Genomic DNA, 18,786 nt, shown 5'->3' with positions numbered 1-18,786 from the left:
GGGGCAACACTTTTAGAAACAGCTGCTTTTTAACAGAGCTGGGTGGGAAGGAATAGGGGCAGAAATCTTGTCTGACAGCAAAATGAATGCTTGACTACCTCATGCTTAACGCCATGTCGTATTGTTTTGATCGTTTTGCAGTATGGCAAGACACTATATGATAATTACAAATGTGCAGTGAAGAGAGCTGGCCTGGCCTCTCGGCGGGCAAACCAAGGGACGATGGAACCAGCTGTCTCTACRGGATCTTCATCCACAGGTACCAATGCTGTTAGAGCAGCTGAAATCACAATTAATTTCGTCTTGTCCTCACCTCCCATCATGAGCAGTGTTCAAAAAATTACCCTRTGGATTAAGCAAGATAATGACTTGTTTTAGAGAGCCCAGTATAGCTCTGACCTGTAACCAAGCTTGCAGCAGTGCACTTCCTTTAAAACTACAGCTTCGAAGGCACAACTCGCCAAAGGCCATTTTAAATCAAAACACATTTCTACACAGTTTAATAGGAATTTTTCTGTTGACACTTGTATACAAATCCATTTTCCACCCTCCACATTRTCCTGACTGATGGTCCATGTCTGAAGTTTTCCATTTGTCCATCTCCAGTCGGGGAGTATCAGAGCTTTTATTCCRGTGGGTAAAAGGGATGAGTGGGCTATTCTGAGGATGATCATATCAGAAAGATGTTATTTTAGGGTGAGCCACACTCTTTCCTTCTTTCCTTGTCATTATCTCCCTCATGGGGAAGGGTCTGCAAAGGCTTTCACAGACTCYTCTGTACAATAACAATTGTGAGCATTAGGAGAAGGAGGAAGAAGGGTTTGAGTTAGTCTCTACCTTTACTTTTCTGGTAGCTTCATCCAGTTGCTGTTACCTATTTTATCATCATACAGATACACTAATGCATGATACTAGCTGTAACTTGTGTGAATGTTTTTAGTTCACATACCTAAGATATGCTTTATTTATTAGGGAGAATGTGCTGGCCAAGTACATAGTGCTGTAAGAACAGTCAGTGTTGGCAATTCCCCACACCACTAACTTTATAAATTTTCATATACGCTCACAACTCAGAATCTTCCAAACACCTTCCAAAAGCCCTTTTTCAGTATATGTGAGAAGAAAGTGGGCTTTCTACTATGGCTCGAGTCAAATCATGGTAATAAATGCATGTTTGGGGTGGGAGAGACCAATAACAGCCCTATTTTAAGATCAGTGGACTTCCCGATAGTCATGTTGAGTGATGGGCACAGAGTGATTTTAGTTAGGGTGGCTGCGACACAGTCATGCAGTATTTAGTGTTCTGATGTTGATGGCAGTAGAGAGGTGGCTGACCAGTGTGACTCCACACCGGTGCTGAACTAGTTACTGGATACTAGCAGGATCACAGCCTAATTAAGTATATATACATCTTTATGACTTTGACTCCTGACTGGAATCCAGGAAYGTTGCATATGATCATAAAAATATACTATTAATCTTAGCTAATGGATCCCATTAAATGGTTAAATAGYCTGAAAAGATTTTAGACATATATGTTGTCTCTATGGAAATGTCTGTGAAGAATCATTAGCTTTTTAATTAAGTGATTGGCATTCTTGCTGTCTTACAGTTAACATTACTGGCCTACATAAAACCTGAGGGACCAACTATAGTGCTATAAACTGGACTGCCTGACTGAGCMGTTGTCAGCTCCTGTTTTAAAAATGGAAGAAAACATGTTTTCTTCTGTTTTCAAATATCTATATAGGTTGATTTTGGCATTGGCTAAAATCTGCTATAGAAAACTACAGTCCTGTCTGAGCTTAGAAGTGGATTGTACTCAAATAACTTTATTGAYCACTAAAAGTAATGCTGAGGGAGGCAGGTGGACTTCTATTCTCACATCKTATGTAGTCTGTACTCCCTGATCACAGTGCTGTGACCAAAACTTGTGTGGAGGCATATACCCCAAACCATATAGTCTATGGTGTTGACATATCCCAAGTGCCAAACAAATCTCAGGCAAAGTATGTTGTTTTCATGTCTGCCTCACTGTGTATATCATTGGACACTCCAATAGCAATGTATTTGTGTGCCAGCACAATATCGGGATGGTCAAAAGATGAAGGATGCTGCCCTTTGCAGATGTGCTGTATCGCTACAAGGCTCTTGGGCAGCTACATTTTACATTACATTTGCACTAAATTTTTTTGTTTGTTTAAAGCAAATGTTACTTCAGTATAAAAAATTGCAGAAACTGTCTCAGCAAGTATACTGTAACATCTAAATTAAATCTCCAGAGAGAACAGTGCATGGACTTACATTCTGGATTGACTTGGGGTTCTTTGGCTGGTTTTGTGTATAGCATACATATAGGTACAGGGCAGGAGCTGCTGCATTACATGTTGCCAACAAATCTTACATAGCTTATGAAATACACGTTCATTAACAGAAGAAGAAATAAATTACTGTTTAGCTATGTCCCAACCTCCTGGTATCCAGGTAGAACGCTATACCTTGCGGTATGTAATGGGGATTTCCCTCTGCCTGCTCTCATCCAGTTAAAGCTCAGCAGGACTGAAGGTGACAACGACTTTGAGCAGCATGAAGGCCAGACTCCTACACTACTATGGGGAGTAGATGACATGAAGAGAGATGATAATTTGCCTCACTTGAATGCCTGACCTCAGAACTGACAGATTCACATCTCTGCTGAGCACTTACAGCCAAAATATTGTTTTGTGCTCCTTATTGAAGTTCCATGTCAGTCCTTTAACAACCACAGATTGTAGTCTGATCAAAATGGCATTTTAAATATATATATTGGACTACATGTAGGTATAAAACAAGGACTTCAGACTATCTCCTGTTATCCTTTGAAGCCTAAGCAGTCCCTGTAAATTCAGTGAAYTAGGGTGTAGTCTTAATTCTCTGTTGATTGTGTGATTTGCAAGTAKAGCAGTAAGAATATAGTTATCACATTCACAGGACCTATTAATCAGAAAAGTACTCCATTCTTAAGAGAATTTARTTAATACTGCAGCACTCCACAAACTTTAAAATGCTAAAGATGGGCTTATAACATGGAAGGCCAGAGAGTGGCCTTAACTATACCAGTTTGTTTTCTGTTCAGCTCCCCTCCTGATGCCAGTTCCCCTTCTCTCTTCCTGGGCCAGCCTTACCTGTCCCTTCTATCATCGCCAGTTTACAATGRTCAGAAGAAAAAATATCTTTGCTTGCCATAGCTTTTACACACAGAGATGATTTGTCTTAAGTCTTTGTAATTCTGCCYCTTGCTTTTCCTGTAGGACTGTCAGCTGCAATCATGCAAGCATGTAGACAGTTATTAGTTTTAATGTAAAGTATCATGTTTGTTTTCCTTAGGTGAAAAGTCACAATACAGGCCCAAAGTGGGAACCAGACATCATCATGCTTTTTGCTGCATTATGTATAAAACCTGCAGTTCTTTGGTGCAARTTGGAAAGACCTTTTTTATAGCCTTTTTCTTATTTTTTTATCTGCTGTTTTGGTTAATATCATAAAAACATAATCTTCTTTTCCCTCCCTCTTCTTTGTATTTGTCCACAGATGCTGTTCAGGCAAATGGACAGATTCTCCAAGTTGTTCCTCCTTCCAGTGCAGAGTTTTCAGAGCCTCAGAAGAAAGCAGACACATCAGAGGTACTGGTCAACAGCTAGTACTGGTGAACCACTTAAATTTCACTAGTGAACCATTTCTTCAGGTTTTCTGTTCTTCTCCCCTCAAYATGCCAGTGTACAGTAGTGACAAGGATTTGGCTCCTGGGGAGGGGCTGGCTCCTTGCAGCTCCTCCTTCCTCATGCATTACACACTGGATCACAGTGTGCATGTGTGCAGAAGCCAAGGAGGCACTGATGGAGGTGAAGGCACAGCCATTCACCACACATTCTTCAGCAGATGCATCTGTGAGTTTATGTAGCAGAAACAGGGAAATGTCTACTGGGACAGTCTCAAAGAGTCTTTGCTGCCAAAGCCTTGGTGCCATTTTCTATCTCTACAGGAAAACAGGCCTTGACCTGGTAACACAAAGGTTGCAGTAGCATTTTCAGCAGAAAACAATGTGCGCACCTTCAGGTGTGCACATAAGAAAGGAGAGGAATTGTGTAGAAGGACGAACACTACGTACTTTAATTAGGATGTAAATGCACTCCTAAATTAATCTCCAAATCTTCCATAATGTGTCCTACACTTCTTGTTTCTATCATTGAATTCCTCCTTAAAAACACACTATTAGTCTCCTCTGAACTGCACTTCCTCTTGCCTAGATTATATTCTCAGAATTCAGGCACCAGTTCCTCTTCATTTTGTCTAATTTACTTGCTTATTTTTAGGGAAAGAGAGAGAGAGAGAGAGAGCAAGAGAAGGCAAGTGTGCTATACATAGTTAATTCCAACATTAGTAAATACAGCTGACTACAGGCTTGCAGAGCACTTTTCTCTAGAGGAAGCAAACTTGCTGTTGTCCTCTAGGCACAGCTTCTGCAAGCTTGAGACCAAAGGATCAAGTTGAGGTCTTTCAGGGTACACTGTGTTACAGTTAGAGCACTATGCCAGCCAGGTTTAAACTGATAAAATAACATAACTAAAACTGAATGTAGTACAAAAGCTTTTATGTTCAGGAGAGCRGACTTCTCCACAGATTTACAAGAACAGATGTAAAAGCAGAAAGTGCATGTCAGATTGCATGATTTTATGGTAATTGTCAGCAGCTACCAGCTGCCATCTAAAAAAATGGAGGGAAAATTATGTTCCGATATTGCCAAATGGGCTTTATTTATTTTCAGAGTGTTGACTAGCAAACACAACTTGAAAGATAAGCCACCTAAATGTTACTGGATGTTTTAACTCTTTTTTTTTTTTTTGCTTAGAGAAAGTGATCAGAGAATTTAAATGCCTACTAACCTTGCAAATGTGGCTAGAACTTAATCACTTCAGGGCTTTTTTTGGCATATGTTGTTCCAACAGCAGAGAAGGTGTGTGGGTGTGCGTACACACGCATTTTGCACAACAGGCAGAAGAGTCCCTTCGGCTTACCAGTGGTGCTCACCCATTTACCAGAGGAGCAGCACTTTCCTCTGCTGTGCACTGCACAGAATAGGCACAGGCTGCTTCGGCCACTGGTTCGGCACTGGTTTGCACAGTCCCCCTCCCGCACAGAAGGGAGCCCAGCGCACCCCCGCACAGGTGAATSCAGAGTGACGGGGACAGGGAATCTAGATGTACATGCTGTAAAATCCCAAATAGCTTCACCTTCTCCCCAGCTTACTATTGCTGTGACTAATAACCGGTTTGGCAGAGACTGGTAACTTCCTCATCATTTCAGCTTTATCCAGATACCCAGCAGTCCCAGCTAGAGAGGGAGATAGAGGTACAGTGGGGAAGAGAGCCAAAATGATGACATCTGCTTTTTATGTCCTCAGATCTTGCTCAGTGTTTTTRGATGTAAACACACACCRCTGWKWYTTTTTTTTTTTTTTTTTTTAAGTCTTCATGTTCTCAGGGAGTGAGCAGCAGGGTGGAATATCAAGGAAGTATTTTTTATGTCTTACTAACTGCAACTATTTTATAAGCATTCATTTTATGAAGGCAGCACTTAAAGAAATACTGCAGATACTTTTAACAGAGCAATGCCCACTGTCTAAGCCCTACTGGCAGCTAGAGAAAGAAAASAAAATATTGTTTGCACTCTTTTGGCAGAATGTACTCTACCTAATTTCACCATGTGTCTATTGCACTTTTTTTGCATATTTTCACACCATTTCAGTGTTCTTAGGCAGTGACAGTAGCTTATAGATGCACTGACTGTCTTCTCCTTTTATTCCTTCTGTTTGATAAAGGTGAAGTCAAATGGTATCAGTGCAGCTGGCCTGGCACAACCAGTGATAAGGCCACAGAAATACCAGAATAAGAAAGGCTCACTGCAGCCTCCTCCTCCACCTGAAAGGCGGTCATCTGCTATTGCTGCTTCACCAGTTCTACCCTCCAAAGCCAAACGAGACAGCGGCATCTTCCTAACAGATCCAGACAGTTTTCCAGCACCACCACCTGCACTGAAGATTGATCTGCCACCACCACCACCTGAGTTCTGTGAACCTCCTCCTGATTTTGTGCCTCCACCACCACCATCCTCCAGCAGCGGTAATGGAGACTTGCCTTTACCTCCTCCACCTCCACCTGTCTCCAGTAAGATACCACCTCTGACAAAGAAACCTGTGCCACTTCCTCCAAAAAGGCAAGAAATCACAGCACAGGATGGAGAACCAAGGCCAACTGGGCCACCTCCGTTTGGGGGTGGAGACAGACAGGCAGATTTCATGTCTGATCTAATGAAAGCTCTTGAGAAGAAAAGGGGCAGCAGCTCCTGAGCTCTGAGGGCAGATGGACTTTAAGACACAGCTGTTGGTGTGTGTGGTCTCATGGAGGGTGGTGCAGGCTGAGGCCCCACCACAAGGAGTTCTCCCCCAGAGCAGCACCCACAGTGCCAGGCAGCGAGTGAAATGCACCTTCTGTGGCTGCCTTGTAAGAGAATTAGAGCTGAAGGAAACAGTACTGTTTCTCRTAGGGATTCTGAGAATTGGGAAAATCTCTTCTCTCAGAATTTCTCTTAAAGACACTTTTTTATAAAAAGACACTTTTTAAGATAGGCCTCTTTTTATAAAAAAAAAAAAGAAAAATCTCAGCTAGATTACCCTCAGATGAAAGGCAGGAGAAGRGCTATTCCCAAAGAGCATCACCCCGAATGTTACACACCACTGTTTCCCTACACAACTCCAGTCATACTGTCTKTACTCACAACTGCTCCCTTTAAATATCATTTATTTGGCTAATTTTAGATAAAGACAAATTTTTAATCTCAAATTGTTGTATTTTTCCCCTCGTAAGTAGGGCTATTTTTTCTGCTGGTTAACATTTACYTTTAAACTGTACCTAGAAATAGTCTGTTTCCATGAAGATTTCATAATTATCTTGTAAGAATGTGTCTCCTCCTACCTACTTTTTTTCATTTGTTCTCCATTTTAATTCTCCATTGTCATTTAGGTAGTGTTCATTATTAGTTCTCAAATAAAAATAGTGTCTATTTTATATCTGCACAAAGTGTCACAGTTAATGAACAAGRTTTTTACTGGAAATTGGTACCACAGAACTTCAAATATTTTAAAGATTTTGCCTATATCTTCTAGATTGCTTGTTTTAATTTCCTCCAGTCTTTATTCCTCTCATGCATATGCTCTTCTAAGATTCCATAAATAACATACTGCTTTTTTTTTTCCAAGTTTGGCACCATGAAAGTGTATTAGACATAGGAGAAGTTTAGAGCTACCTGCATCGATTGCCTTCAGACTTCATGGAAAAAATGCCAGTCACCCTAGCAAGTCTCACATTATTGCCGAACAATTCACTTTCTGATTTTGGTTAGGATTAAATCTCCCTTCTGGCCTAGTCAGCATAATTTGGAAGATAGCTGGAATCTCACAAACTACCTGTTATTGGGCCTTATCAGTTCCTGCAACCAATGTATCAGAACTCCTCTTGTGGGGAATCTGAAGAATAGTTTCAGGTGGGGTGTGCTTTATGCTTGGAAACTTYAGACATTTCCAAAATTGAGGCACCGCATTGCCACAGCACGTCTGTACAGGAGGAGCGCTGYGTCTTGGCAACATTTGCTGGAGAGGATCACAAAGCCTCACCAGTGCAGTACGTAGCCCAGTGAGTCTCTGGCTTCCTTTTTGAAATACTTCAAGTCCTTTGGAACATGAGTTTTACAGGTACATTACTCTGAGACATAGCCATAAAAGTGTGGGTTTTTGTTTTTTTTTTTTTTTTTAAATAAAGATGTAAAAGCAGCTGACAGACCAGGAGGAAAAGCTGCACTGCTGTTTGTCAAAGTAGGATTCCTAGGGCCAGTGCAGAAGTGGTGGTGGAAGGCAGGGGAATGACAAAAAGCTGATGACTGTGCCCAAGCCTGGGAAAGTTTGGAGTCATCTCTAGTGCCAGATGAGTCACTAAAAACGTTTATAATAATGTGAAACTTAGTATCTTTTCAGTTGAGACAAGCCATATACTTTTTCTGCAGCAAGCTTGTCCATCTCCAGTTACTCAGGGTATAGTTATTGCACGGATCTTTCCTTTCTCCTTCCTTTCTGTGGTCTGTCAGCACATTAAATATTGGAAAAAGAGGTGAAGCCCACATTGGGAATATGGGGGTAAGGGTACGCTAYGACTACTGTTAATCATTTCTTTGCTCTGCAGCCATTGCTTCTGGATCTAGCATTGCTAGCAAGATGCCAGAGACTGTATACCTGCATCTCTTGCTCAATAAAAGAGTAGGGTGCAGGCTTGAGCACTCACCTAGTGCTCACCTACACTGCCTAAGTGTGCCTCAACACAGTCTCAGACACAATTCAAGGACAAGACAGGCACCATTCCCAGAAGATAATGTGGACAAGACTAAATCAGGTTTGACTCTCCCTATATGGGTCTGCTATCATGTGAACACAACCAATTAGGGTACCTGTTCTGGGGCAAGGGACTAATTCCTGGCCCTCTTATTTACTAATACAGACAGAGCCCATGCAACTCTTACTGGTCTTCCAGTTTTCTCACTTTCACYAAAGTGAGGAAGAAGCTCTCATGAGGCAAGCCATGTTCACTGATAACAAAAAYGTTACCTAGATGTTTTGAACTGACAAGCTAAAGCATTCAAAAGATAGCATCTCCAAATAGGCAAACTAAGAAATGCTCTCAAAACAAGTGCAAGGCTCATAAGCATAGACAACTAAGTACAAGCCTTAGTTCTAAGTGCAGAAGAAAAAATATTAGCTAGAAGTAGGAGGTTTAAAGAAAAGACTAACTTCCATTTTTTTCACACCTAATTGATTAAACAATACAGAGAAAAATGCTAAAGAGCTGAGTGTCATTTTGTGAAGAGTTAAGTGTGCACCTCTGACACGCACAAGAGACACAGTAATCTGCTATCCAACCATCTCTGTATCAAATGGATTCTTTTATGAAATATACACCTAGCATCAAAATAAAGCAGAATTTGTCTTTAAAGAAGTGTTACACAATAAGCTASTTTGAGTTCAGTCTTACATGGCCTTCTTAGCGTTCACTCTTCTCACAGTGCCCTGCCTCCTGCCCTATTTCTTCCCTTCTCTTTCGCTACAGCAAATTCTTTTCTTTTTTCCATTTGCAGTTGATCATAACTCATATACTTAACAATGTTACACAAAAATTTGAGCCCTCCAAAATAAAAAGAATCAAAGCCTACAGAAGAYCCCAGAGATCAGTTAAAATGCTGAGATGATTAACCATCTATCAACAGTCTTGTGTAGGTACATACTTACATTGAATTTTTGAAATAAGCACTCAAAAGCTGCTTTCAAAGAACAGAACACAACTGCCATCCTAATGGCACACAATTATCTGGCATTATTTGATGGGAAAAACTGATGCTGCAAAATATGTATTTTATGTATATAAAACCTTTCTTTCCCAGACTATGCTTTACAGAACAGAAACTTAAAACATCTGTAAAAAATAGAAATTAGTCTCTCCTCCTCTAACATATTGCCATATGAAATTGTTTTATTCCTGCAGAACTAGGTAATATTTACATTATTAAAAACAGAATTTTAGCCTGAAAAGATCYGATATCACAGCATGTTATTTTTAAMCTTTTTCCATACCTCAAAAAGAAGCAGTTTCAGCAGCTTTTTCTGTTGGGCTATTCCTTCACTCTGACATGGAAGGACCTACTTCAGGAGGTCAGTTTTCCATCAGACTTCAGGAAGTAAAAAGGCAGATTTGTGGGGCAATGAAAAATCCACCTGCAGGGGATCACCACTGCTGATGCACATAACTGTCCTCCAATATTGAAAAAGGCAGAGAGTACAAATAATCACCTGGTTAATTACCCACTACAGTACTTTTACTCCCAACCCTCTCCTACACCACTGTTGTGTTTACATACTATGAAGGAAGAGGCAGAATTTTAGGAAGTATATCATGAAACACAGAATTAATGMTTATGTTGTAATAACATATCATCACAAGTGGAAAGGGAGGTGGCAAAAATGCAGCGCATGATACAGGCTCACTTCTGTCCATTGACAAAGGATAGTTAACAAGGCAGTACTGAGATAACCRTGGTCTTCATGTGTTCTTCAGGCACTCATTTTTTTCAGGTGCTTGGTCACTGGAAAAGTGGACACTTATATAGATCTCATTGCAAAAGCACAGAACTTTTACTTAGGATTATCATTAACAGTCTCATGGTTTATGAATCATCACCGCCAATCCCACAGTGACCAAGAAACATGCATATTCTATTCTGCTTGAGGAAGACAGATGCAGAATAGAAGAGACTCAGTATAATTAAGACTCATGGCTTTTCACAGTTTTGCTGAATACTCTAAAGTGGTGTGATTACTGTTAACAGTTGACATAGACTATTACCTATGTACGATGATAAAACTAGAAAAATGGAGATTTGCTTCTGCATGAACCAAAGAAAGAGGACATAACAATCCATGAATGAACTCCCAGAAAAGAGAAGTAAGGCTCTCCAGGGCGAGAGGAACATGCAAAATCAGCTTACAGAGCTGACTTCAGCATTTCAGATGTTTTTCAAGAATCTGAAAAAATCCTTGTGATGAACAAAGTGAGCAATACATGTCACTGCATATGAAATAGCTTTCATCTTCTGTTGTTATATCACGACACTGGAGGTTTCCTTTACCCCATAACTGTGGTTGAGATAGAGGTCTACTTTCTATTGTCACTAATAGGATTTAACATTTATAAAATGCTCTGAAGAAAGAAATTAGCATAAAAATGCTACTGCATTTATGCTATTATTCTATCTGCTAAAGATGTAAAGGTAGCAATTTTCAGCCCCCACCCGCCCTTCCTCCCTCTCTCTCTAAAAAACACGCAAACAGATGTTCAGTCCCACACAAATTAGAATCCTTCCCTTTCAACTAAGTGAAAACCAGGACCCAAACTGCAGTGCTCCTGTATTTTCCTTCCACTAAACAAATTCTTCTTTGAATCACCACTTATTTGCAGTGCAACTCATTGCACTCTGGTCAGTAAAGTTGATATTCGCACGTTTAATCACATCATGCTATTTCGTTTCTGTAGTTACCTGAGAGCAGATATCCATGCCAGTGTTTCAATAAGCTGGGAGTGTTGCCCACTGCTGAAGGGCTTTTTCAGAAAACTCCCCTGCTAGCTCACTGCTTTTAACTAGAGGTGTTGTCAGCTAGAGTACTAATCCCAGGGAGAGCAGAAGAGCACTTCTTACTTTCACGGGGAATGCTACATTTCCACAAAGTGAGGCTCCTTCTTAACAAATATTTGGCCTCTTCTCTGGCTTCAGCTTTGTTTTCCTATTATGTAACTGAAATGCACTACACCACTCTAATCCTACAGTGAATACACATGGATCATTATAGTAACACACACTACTCTTGTAAAAACGAGTTGGAAAAAAACGCTTAACTTACTTATATTTCAGCTTGCCTCTCTCAGTAACCTTCATATGTAAAAAATGGTAAGCAGCTACAATGGCACAGCTACAATGCCTGCACAGTTACAAACAGCAGCTGCAAACTTTCACGCTGAGGGCTGATCTATTGTGGCCGGTGTTGAATTCCTCCACATAAACAYATTTTACTTTATCCATGCTAAATTCTTAAGTAGAATGGTTACATATTACTAGTTTATCAAGGCAACATATTTTCTCCCTTTAATCCCATCTAACTCACTATAGCCAGAATGCYTACAAACAAATTTAGATTACTAATAGATAAAGCAACCTACGTCTAGATTTTGCAGTGTGTCTAGTCTCCTGCACCTTAGTTGCAGGATTAGATATTCCAGGAAAAGATAGACTTCACTTTTGTGTTTGGACCATGCTTAGAAAATGGCTGGCTCTGAGCAGAACAGAAACTACTCTTTCTGGCTTAAACAAATAAACAAAAAAATCTATATTTAATATTCAAGTGCTCTTGCAAAAGTTATCTTCCTTGTGATTGAACAAGCAGGAATACCATAGAAATTACATGTACATCCTCAGATCATACATAAGAACTGAARGATATATACTGAAAGTATTCCATTATTGTTGTCATTACTGCCAATACAAATTCACCGGAAATCTGTTTCATTCTACATTCTGGGGAAAAGTGTCATGAGTATTTAACAACTATTACCTTAGAGTGAGAAATATTTAAGAACAATATAATTTCTCAAAGCAACAATAAAGAAAACTGAACCAAAGGATTCTCTGAAATTTCTGAAGTTTTAAAATGGAAACATAAGAACTACATTTCCATATATCCTAAAATTGTATTGTATATTAAAACATGACCTTGCATTTCTTGCATCCTCCAGAGCACTCTCACTACCAGCAGATTACTGAGCTTCCAATACTGGAAAAAATATGTTGATGAATGACACATTTAAGACAGTATTCTACTAATAAAGTCCATAGCCTTGGTCCAYGGATCATCTGAGGCTCTTAAATACCCCTTGCAGAAAGCTCACTGCTCTACTCTAGAGGTGTCAGCCACAGTTTTGAATACAATCACTAAAGCTGTCATTTAACCCAGACTGAATTTGTGTAAGTTGCTCAAAATTTGGTCAGGATTTTCATGAAACTGTAGTTAAATAAATACACACTGTGCCTCACATTATGATAATATAATTTATATTTGAACACCTGTATGTCAGGAGTTCCTGAATAATTGTGCTGATTACAGTCATGAAAGGCATTCAAATATATTTTGTCACTGAAAGATTTCTAATAAGACAGATCTGGTTTTCCTATTAATTATATTTCTAGGAATAGATTTGTGAAATGTTAATTATGCCACTGAATAGCCTCTATTTCAGAGTCCAGTGRCACTCAAGAAATTTGGAGATTCTAGAACAATCCATTTGGGATTTAAGAAGAGCCAAGGTAACGTCAAGAAGTAACAGAGCCCTCAAATAAGTGATTTTTGCTGTAAACTTTCCAGTGTAACATTGCACCTGATTGATTATCTAGCAATTTGGCTTAATCATATACTCTTTTTTGTAACGTGTAACTGGAGTATCAAACAAAAACGAGTAACAAGACCCAATTCATAAAACCAAGACTAGTCTCTTGCCTTTGCTACGCGAAGGATTATTATATAACAGTTTCAACCAAATTTTAAATATTTTCCCTATAACAGGTTTGTTAGCCCCTTACAGCAACCACGTGGCTGGATATGAAAGGCACATTGACCTCAATATACTCATAATGAGATACTTTCAAGAAAGTCCCTTTCCATGTCCAACCAGTGGAAATTTCCTGACTCATATCTGTGCACCATTGATCTCCACAATACTATCAAAGATAAACTTTCAGAGAGCAGCAAGCTAGGTGTGATAGGCACCTGACTCTGGCAAAGAGCACCAAAAGTTATTCTTGGGCAAGTTATTCCTGAGATAGACAAACTCATTCCCTACTTAATTCAATGTCCTTTAAATCTTTTTTGGCAGTTTAATGGGGCACAACAAAGGCAAAGAGAGAAAATGGAGTAGGATCCAAGTGTAAGATCATCCCTTGTTCCAGCTCTGCAAAAGGCTTTGGAACATTTATATTTTTGGAATACAAACATATTTGGAGAGTGTGTCATAGCAAGTGAGAATATTCCTCAAAATACTGTATAATTAAAACTTGCACAGATAGATTTTAAATTGTTCAGCCATTAAAACTTACTGAGATCCAACCAGTAAGACTTGAATTTTTGAGAAATTAATTGTTATAGTTTGGCAGCATTGTATTATTGGGACTCAAATTAATGCACAACTGAAAAATTATAAATGCCAATATAAATTGTTGATGCAACCATACACAGTAGTCCATTTCCTTATTTTTATAAAGTTGGTCAAGACTTCATCTAGACAGTAGCAAATTCCAGTCTCTACAGAATAAAGGAGAAAAGTTCCTGTGGCTTGATTCCTTAATCCCCTTTGAAGGCCTGAACTCTGACCTTGATCTTTTTTCTTATTCGTTCAACTTTTTCTCAGGATGAACAGCTTACTTTAAGATCCCTGGCCCAAKCTGGTGGACGTAGCGAGTAGCCCGCTTTCTCTGCAGCCTGTTGTTTATGAAAAGGATGTTGTAAAACCTGCTGCAGGAGGTGAACCTGGAAGCAATTAAAACGGGTACAATTTTATACAAGATGTTCTCCTCTAAATAAGAGAAGTCTCTGCTACGTCATACAAACAACTCTTCTGGCTCTAGAAATTATTCCATTAATTGCTTACTATTATTASTACTATCAGTTTTATAACCAATACTATTCATATTATAACTGATAGTATTAATAATCTTATTAATAGTATCAATAGTTACTGGTATTACRTAGAGTACACTGTTGTTCAAAGTGTAGCATGGGTTCAAAGTGTAAACAACAATTTTTTTAAAATAATACAAATATGTCACGAAATAAATAACCAGTTTTACCTCTGAAAAATCATTCAGATTCGCTTTTTGTATTGCTGATTCTGCTATCCAGTTCCTAAGCACATACCTAGGATTAACAGCTGAAACCAAAAGTAAATCATGTTAAATTCAGTTACAYAAGTTCAATAAAAGCAAAAGACAGCACAGAAGCCACTGAAACCTGCGGGAAGGTTTAATTTGCAGTTCAAGAAAAAATGGCATAAGTAGTAAAAGAATTAATCCATTCATTTTTATATGGATTTTTTAACTCACAGAAATACCAGTACCAAAGTACCACTGCTTATATTTAATATGAAGAATTAGAAGAAGGATATTGAACATCACCCTGATAGGAAAAGGATTTCCCGATAGGAACTTCAGCAGAATTTTCAAAAGCAATTAGTTTACTAAGGCCTGGTTTCTTGTATGTTTTCCCAAAGTCAGTAACTGGTTAYTCCATGAAGGGATTAGTGATATTGGAGACGTTATCACCTGTGGCCTTGAAACCAAAAGTCTGTGATTTATGGCCCTTAAACAAACTTCCTCTTCTTCCTGTTCATGTTCCAATAGATTTTCTATGAAATAAATGTTAGTTCAAACCTTGTATTTTATGTAATATGAAATATTTATTTCCAAATAATGTATAGCTGTATAAAATCTGTAAAAAATCTGTAGTTATATAAAATATCCTTTTAAATATGCTTAAAGCATATTTCAAAAAGAATATCGGAGAAAGCATGGCATTCATCAAAACCTAGCGTTTCAAAATCATCTGCTCACACCATCCCACATTTTGCTGWATTCAATTCCTCAAATTAATTATGATCTTATTTTATTTACAAATGATAAATAACATGAAGGGGAGGATCAAAAAACTATTTAAGATACAGATTAAACTTAATCTATTCCCATTTCCCACTTCACTCTATTCTTTTCTCTTTATACTGCTTCTTCAGCTTGCAAGGATAATTTTTTTATGCTGCAGCTGACTGTAGCAAGCTCAAAGACAATTAATGTCTCTGAGAAAAGCTATGACTTGCTCTTCCTAAGGTTTTGTCGTCAGACAATAGCAGGACTTCATAAATCTTTGATAATTCCCTGGACAGAATGAGTGCTCAGTGCAGCGAACAGACTTTTCTGTAATATGCACTGCTCTGAAAAGCACCATTTATTCACCTAACAAAATAGAATTTACTGAAGTTATAAAATCAGTGAACAAACACTTGTGTAATTATTTTATGTATCACAATGCAATTACATTCTTTATGTTGGAAAACAAATTATAGCAGTTCTAAGCCACAAGATTTGACATACAGCAGCATTATACAATAGGTCTTTACACGATTTAGAAAAGTAAATGACAAAAACCATTTTCTGCTCTAAGTATTGAACTCCAACTGCTAATGTTCCTGTGAGAAGAAAGAAGGTGAAGCTCTTATAAAATAAGAATGTGGGCTRAAACCAAAGCACCTCATCAAGTGGCACTGTCACTTATACAGGCACAAAGCCAGACAAAGGGATGTTCTCCCTGCACTATGAAAGTTGTCTAGGTAATCTAATGACTTTCTAGCRCAATATGTAGGCACTGGCTTCCTTAAGAATCAAGACTGAGATGCAATCAGTCTAGATACAGACATTCTTCTTTTTAACATGGTAGTGTCATTCTATCTGTAGCTGTACGTACTAAACAAAAGCTGACAACTCACTGCTGGGAACCCTGGCCATCTCCATACAGTCATACAACATCCCTCCCTAACAACTAAAAAAAATCTYGGCAAAATGATTTGCTCTGGACAAGCACTTGATTTAACCCAGTGAAGCGCTTTTCAGCAGTTAAGTATATAAAAAAAAATTTTAAAAAGGTGAATAAGTTAATACGTGACTCATGGTTTTAACGTGAATTATCATTTTTTGTATGATTCATATTAGCAGAAGAATATTTGTCCCAGGAAAATATTTTTAACCATTGCAAACTGACAAGTTCACAGTGGAGATAAAAAGATCTGGAATTAAAAACAAGTGACAAAGAATTATGAAAGAATAAGATAAACAAGATAAAAAAGAATGCAGAAGAAATTTTGTAAAAAAAAAAAAAAAAGTGCCTTTATGAGAGCATTATGATTTATCCTACCTTTTTTATATAAAGAAATAAGATGATAGACTTGTATTGAGATTTGGATAAACTCCTAAGGATCTAAGTTTATGCAGTACAAGATAAAGCATTACTAAGAACTAAAAACTAAAGGATGAGGAAAAAAAAGTAAAGATAATTGAAAAAGTGACCAACTTCAGATGCTTCAACGTAATGTATTTTGGGACTTGAGGTATCTACCACACTTAATAATGTGGGAAAGGTGATGAATAATGAGAAGCAACGTACCCAAGGTCCATCAATAGTAAAGACAGCAAAGAAGAATTTAGCGGGACTTCACCAAYCCATATAAAAATCTACAGAGCCATGACAGTTTTGTATTTAACATGAAATRCTGTGCAGAAGTGACACAGTTGATTGAGTTGAGCCATTTTTGTCCTGCAATTGTATTGACAGGGGACAGYTGTACAAGCACATACTTAAAATAAAACAAACAGTAGCATATTAACATCASTAGCCTACTGGGAATTCCTGCTAGCTCTGCTCTAGGAATATGGAGTAGTAAAGGAAATTTAAGTCCGCACACTGAAATCTGGATGGCTACCAAAGCTGAGATCAGTAGCACAGCAGAAGCATGTCTCTGGGGGCAAAACCTTTTCCTCATTTTGCCTGTCTCCTATACCATAGGATCCTCTGAGATGTGTTTGGAAAAGCATGATGCTGTTTTGCAGATCATCCCCAAACTGGGATTCCTTCCGATTTGGGATGAAAGCTCAAAATGTTATAATCTTCTCTAAAAGCAGATTCAAAAACATCATAGAAGAATAGAAGTCTGTTTATATAGCTTTTAGGAAGAAATTTTACCTGAGGAAAGTAGGGGGCTGGAAATATTGAAAAAGCAGGTAAGTGCTACAGCTGAGACTTCTTAATGCTACCAAAATATAAATAACAAAATAAACACCACTGTGTTCTTCTTGTTGGCTGCTTTCATATTAACTTTCTCAAGATGCATGTAAAATTGTAAGAAGTTTTCTTAAAAACAGATGGAGCCTTAGAAAATGTGGATGCAAACATGAAGGTCCACAGCGGTGATAATTTGTGCCTTGTGTAGTCTTTACTCTCTTACTCCCATAACTCCATGCGAATTCCTTCCATTCTTCTCCTAAAACAATTAAAGCTTTTGAAGAGAGTGACGAATCAATATCTAACAAAAAAGTACAGCCATTTCCATTAGAGATGCAAATAAACACCCTGCAGAGCAGTACAACAGCAAACATTATAATACCTCTGGTGGAGAATTAGGTCAGATCCTGCATTTGCTTCATTCCCCTTTGCACAGAGATTGTCAATTGTTCATTGTTATTTACAGGCATTTTTTTTACAAGTTTACCACAGTTTATTGCAGATTCACAAAAAAAATTTCTGAACAATTTTYAGAATTTCAGATCCACTGTTGGTGTTGTGATACACAGCTAAATCCAGTACCTCTACCATTCTGTATTTAGAATAWCCAGCAGAATTAAAGTAAATCGGGTATTTGATCACTCAGAATCACACCTTCCTTTCACGAGTAAGGCCCAACTCTGCAGGTGCAGAAAAAAAATAGGGTGGTACCTATCAGAAACCTGAATTCTTTATAAGATATAGAAAGTATCTGGACATACTTGAACACTCTGACAGGTCCTAGTCCAGTGAGTCAGGATCGAGAGCCTACCAGAACCTTTGTGTGAACAGTCACATTTCGTGTGAACTGTCACGTTTCCAGATGGCTCAAGGGAGTAGGTGGAGATTTAATGAAAAGATGTTCCTTACACTCAGGAGAAGCAGGTAAAGCAGAAGAGGAAGGGCACCTATCAAGAAAAAAATCAAATCGTAGGGGCCCTTTAAGGGAGCCATATAGTTTGTAAYGAAGAATTACAGCTTTGAATAGCAGCCAGAGCATATCCACCATTTCAAGACATCAAGATGAAGCCCAGCTTCAGAAATCACAAGATACACACAACCAGCCAGTAATTCTTAAATTCTTAAAAGGAATCAAAAGGAAAAATAAATAAATAAATAAAWCAAGTCCACTAGCACTAAAGCATGTGYTAGAGAAGTACTGTGAGAAAAACCTTGCAAATAGTTAACAAGACTCAAGGACAAGGGGGAGAGAAAAACAGTACTGCAAAGGATAACCAGCTCCGGCTAAA

The 18,786-nt window shown here is 38.4% G+C and overlaps 2 protein-coding genes across 2 annotated transcripts in view; one reads left to right on the top strand and one right to left on the bottom strand.

Moving 5' to 3' along the window:
- The window catches only part of APBB1IP (amyloid beta precursor protein binding family B member 1 interacting protein), a 62,518-nt gene extending 55,441 nt beyond the window's left edge, over positions 1 to 7,077 (top strand). The window contains exons 12-14 of the mRNA XM_085318303.1: positions 142 to 259; positions 3,571 to 3,662; positions 5,858 to 7,077. Of these exons, the coding sequence (XP_085174429.1) occupies positions 142 to 259; positions 3,571 to 3,662; positions 5,858 to 6,385 (738 nt within the window). The 3' untranslated portion in view covers positions 6,386 to 7,077. The remainder of the gene's footprint in view (positions 1 to 141; positions 260 to 3,570; positions 3,663 to 5,857) is intronic.
- Positions 7,078 to 13,813: 6,736 nt separating this feature from the next.
- The window catches only part of LOC146588242 (uncharacterized), a gene marked incomplete at its 5' end in the record, with an annotated part of 25,896 nt that continues 20,923 nt past the window's right edge, over positions 13,814 to 18,786 (bottom strand). The window contains 2 exons of the mRNA XM_085318316.1: positions 13,814 to 14,203; positions 14,524 to 14,603. Coding sequence (XP_085174442.1) covers positions 14,081 to 14,203; positions 14,524 to 14,603 — 203 coding nt within the window. The remainder of the gene's footprint in view (positions 14,204 to 14,523; positions 14,604 to 18,786) is intronic.

This window comes from Rhea americana, unplaced genomic scaffold, assembly GCF_003343005.1.
Source record: "Rhea americana isolate MKP2758 unplaced genomic scaffold, rheAme1 scaffold_53, whole genome shotgun sequence".
NCBI classification, from domain to species: Eukaryota; Metazoa; Chordata; class Aves; order Rheiformes; family Rheidae; genus Rhea; species Rhea americana.
The sequence above is the reverse complement of the archived record's forward strand: the minus strand, read 5'-3'. Positions and strand labels throughout refer to the sequence as shown.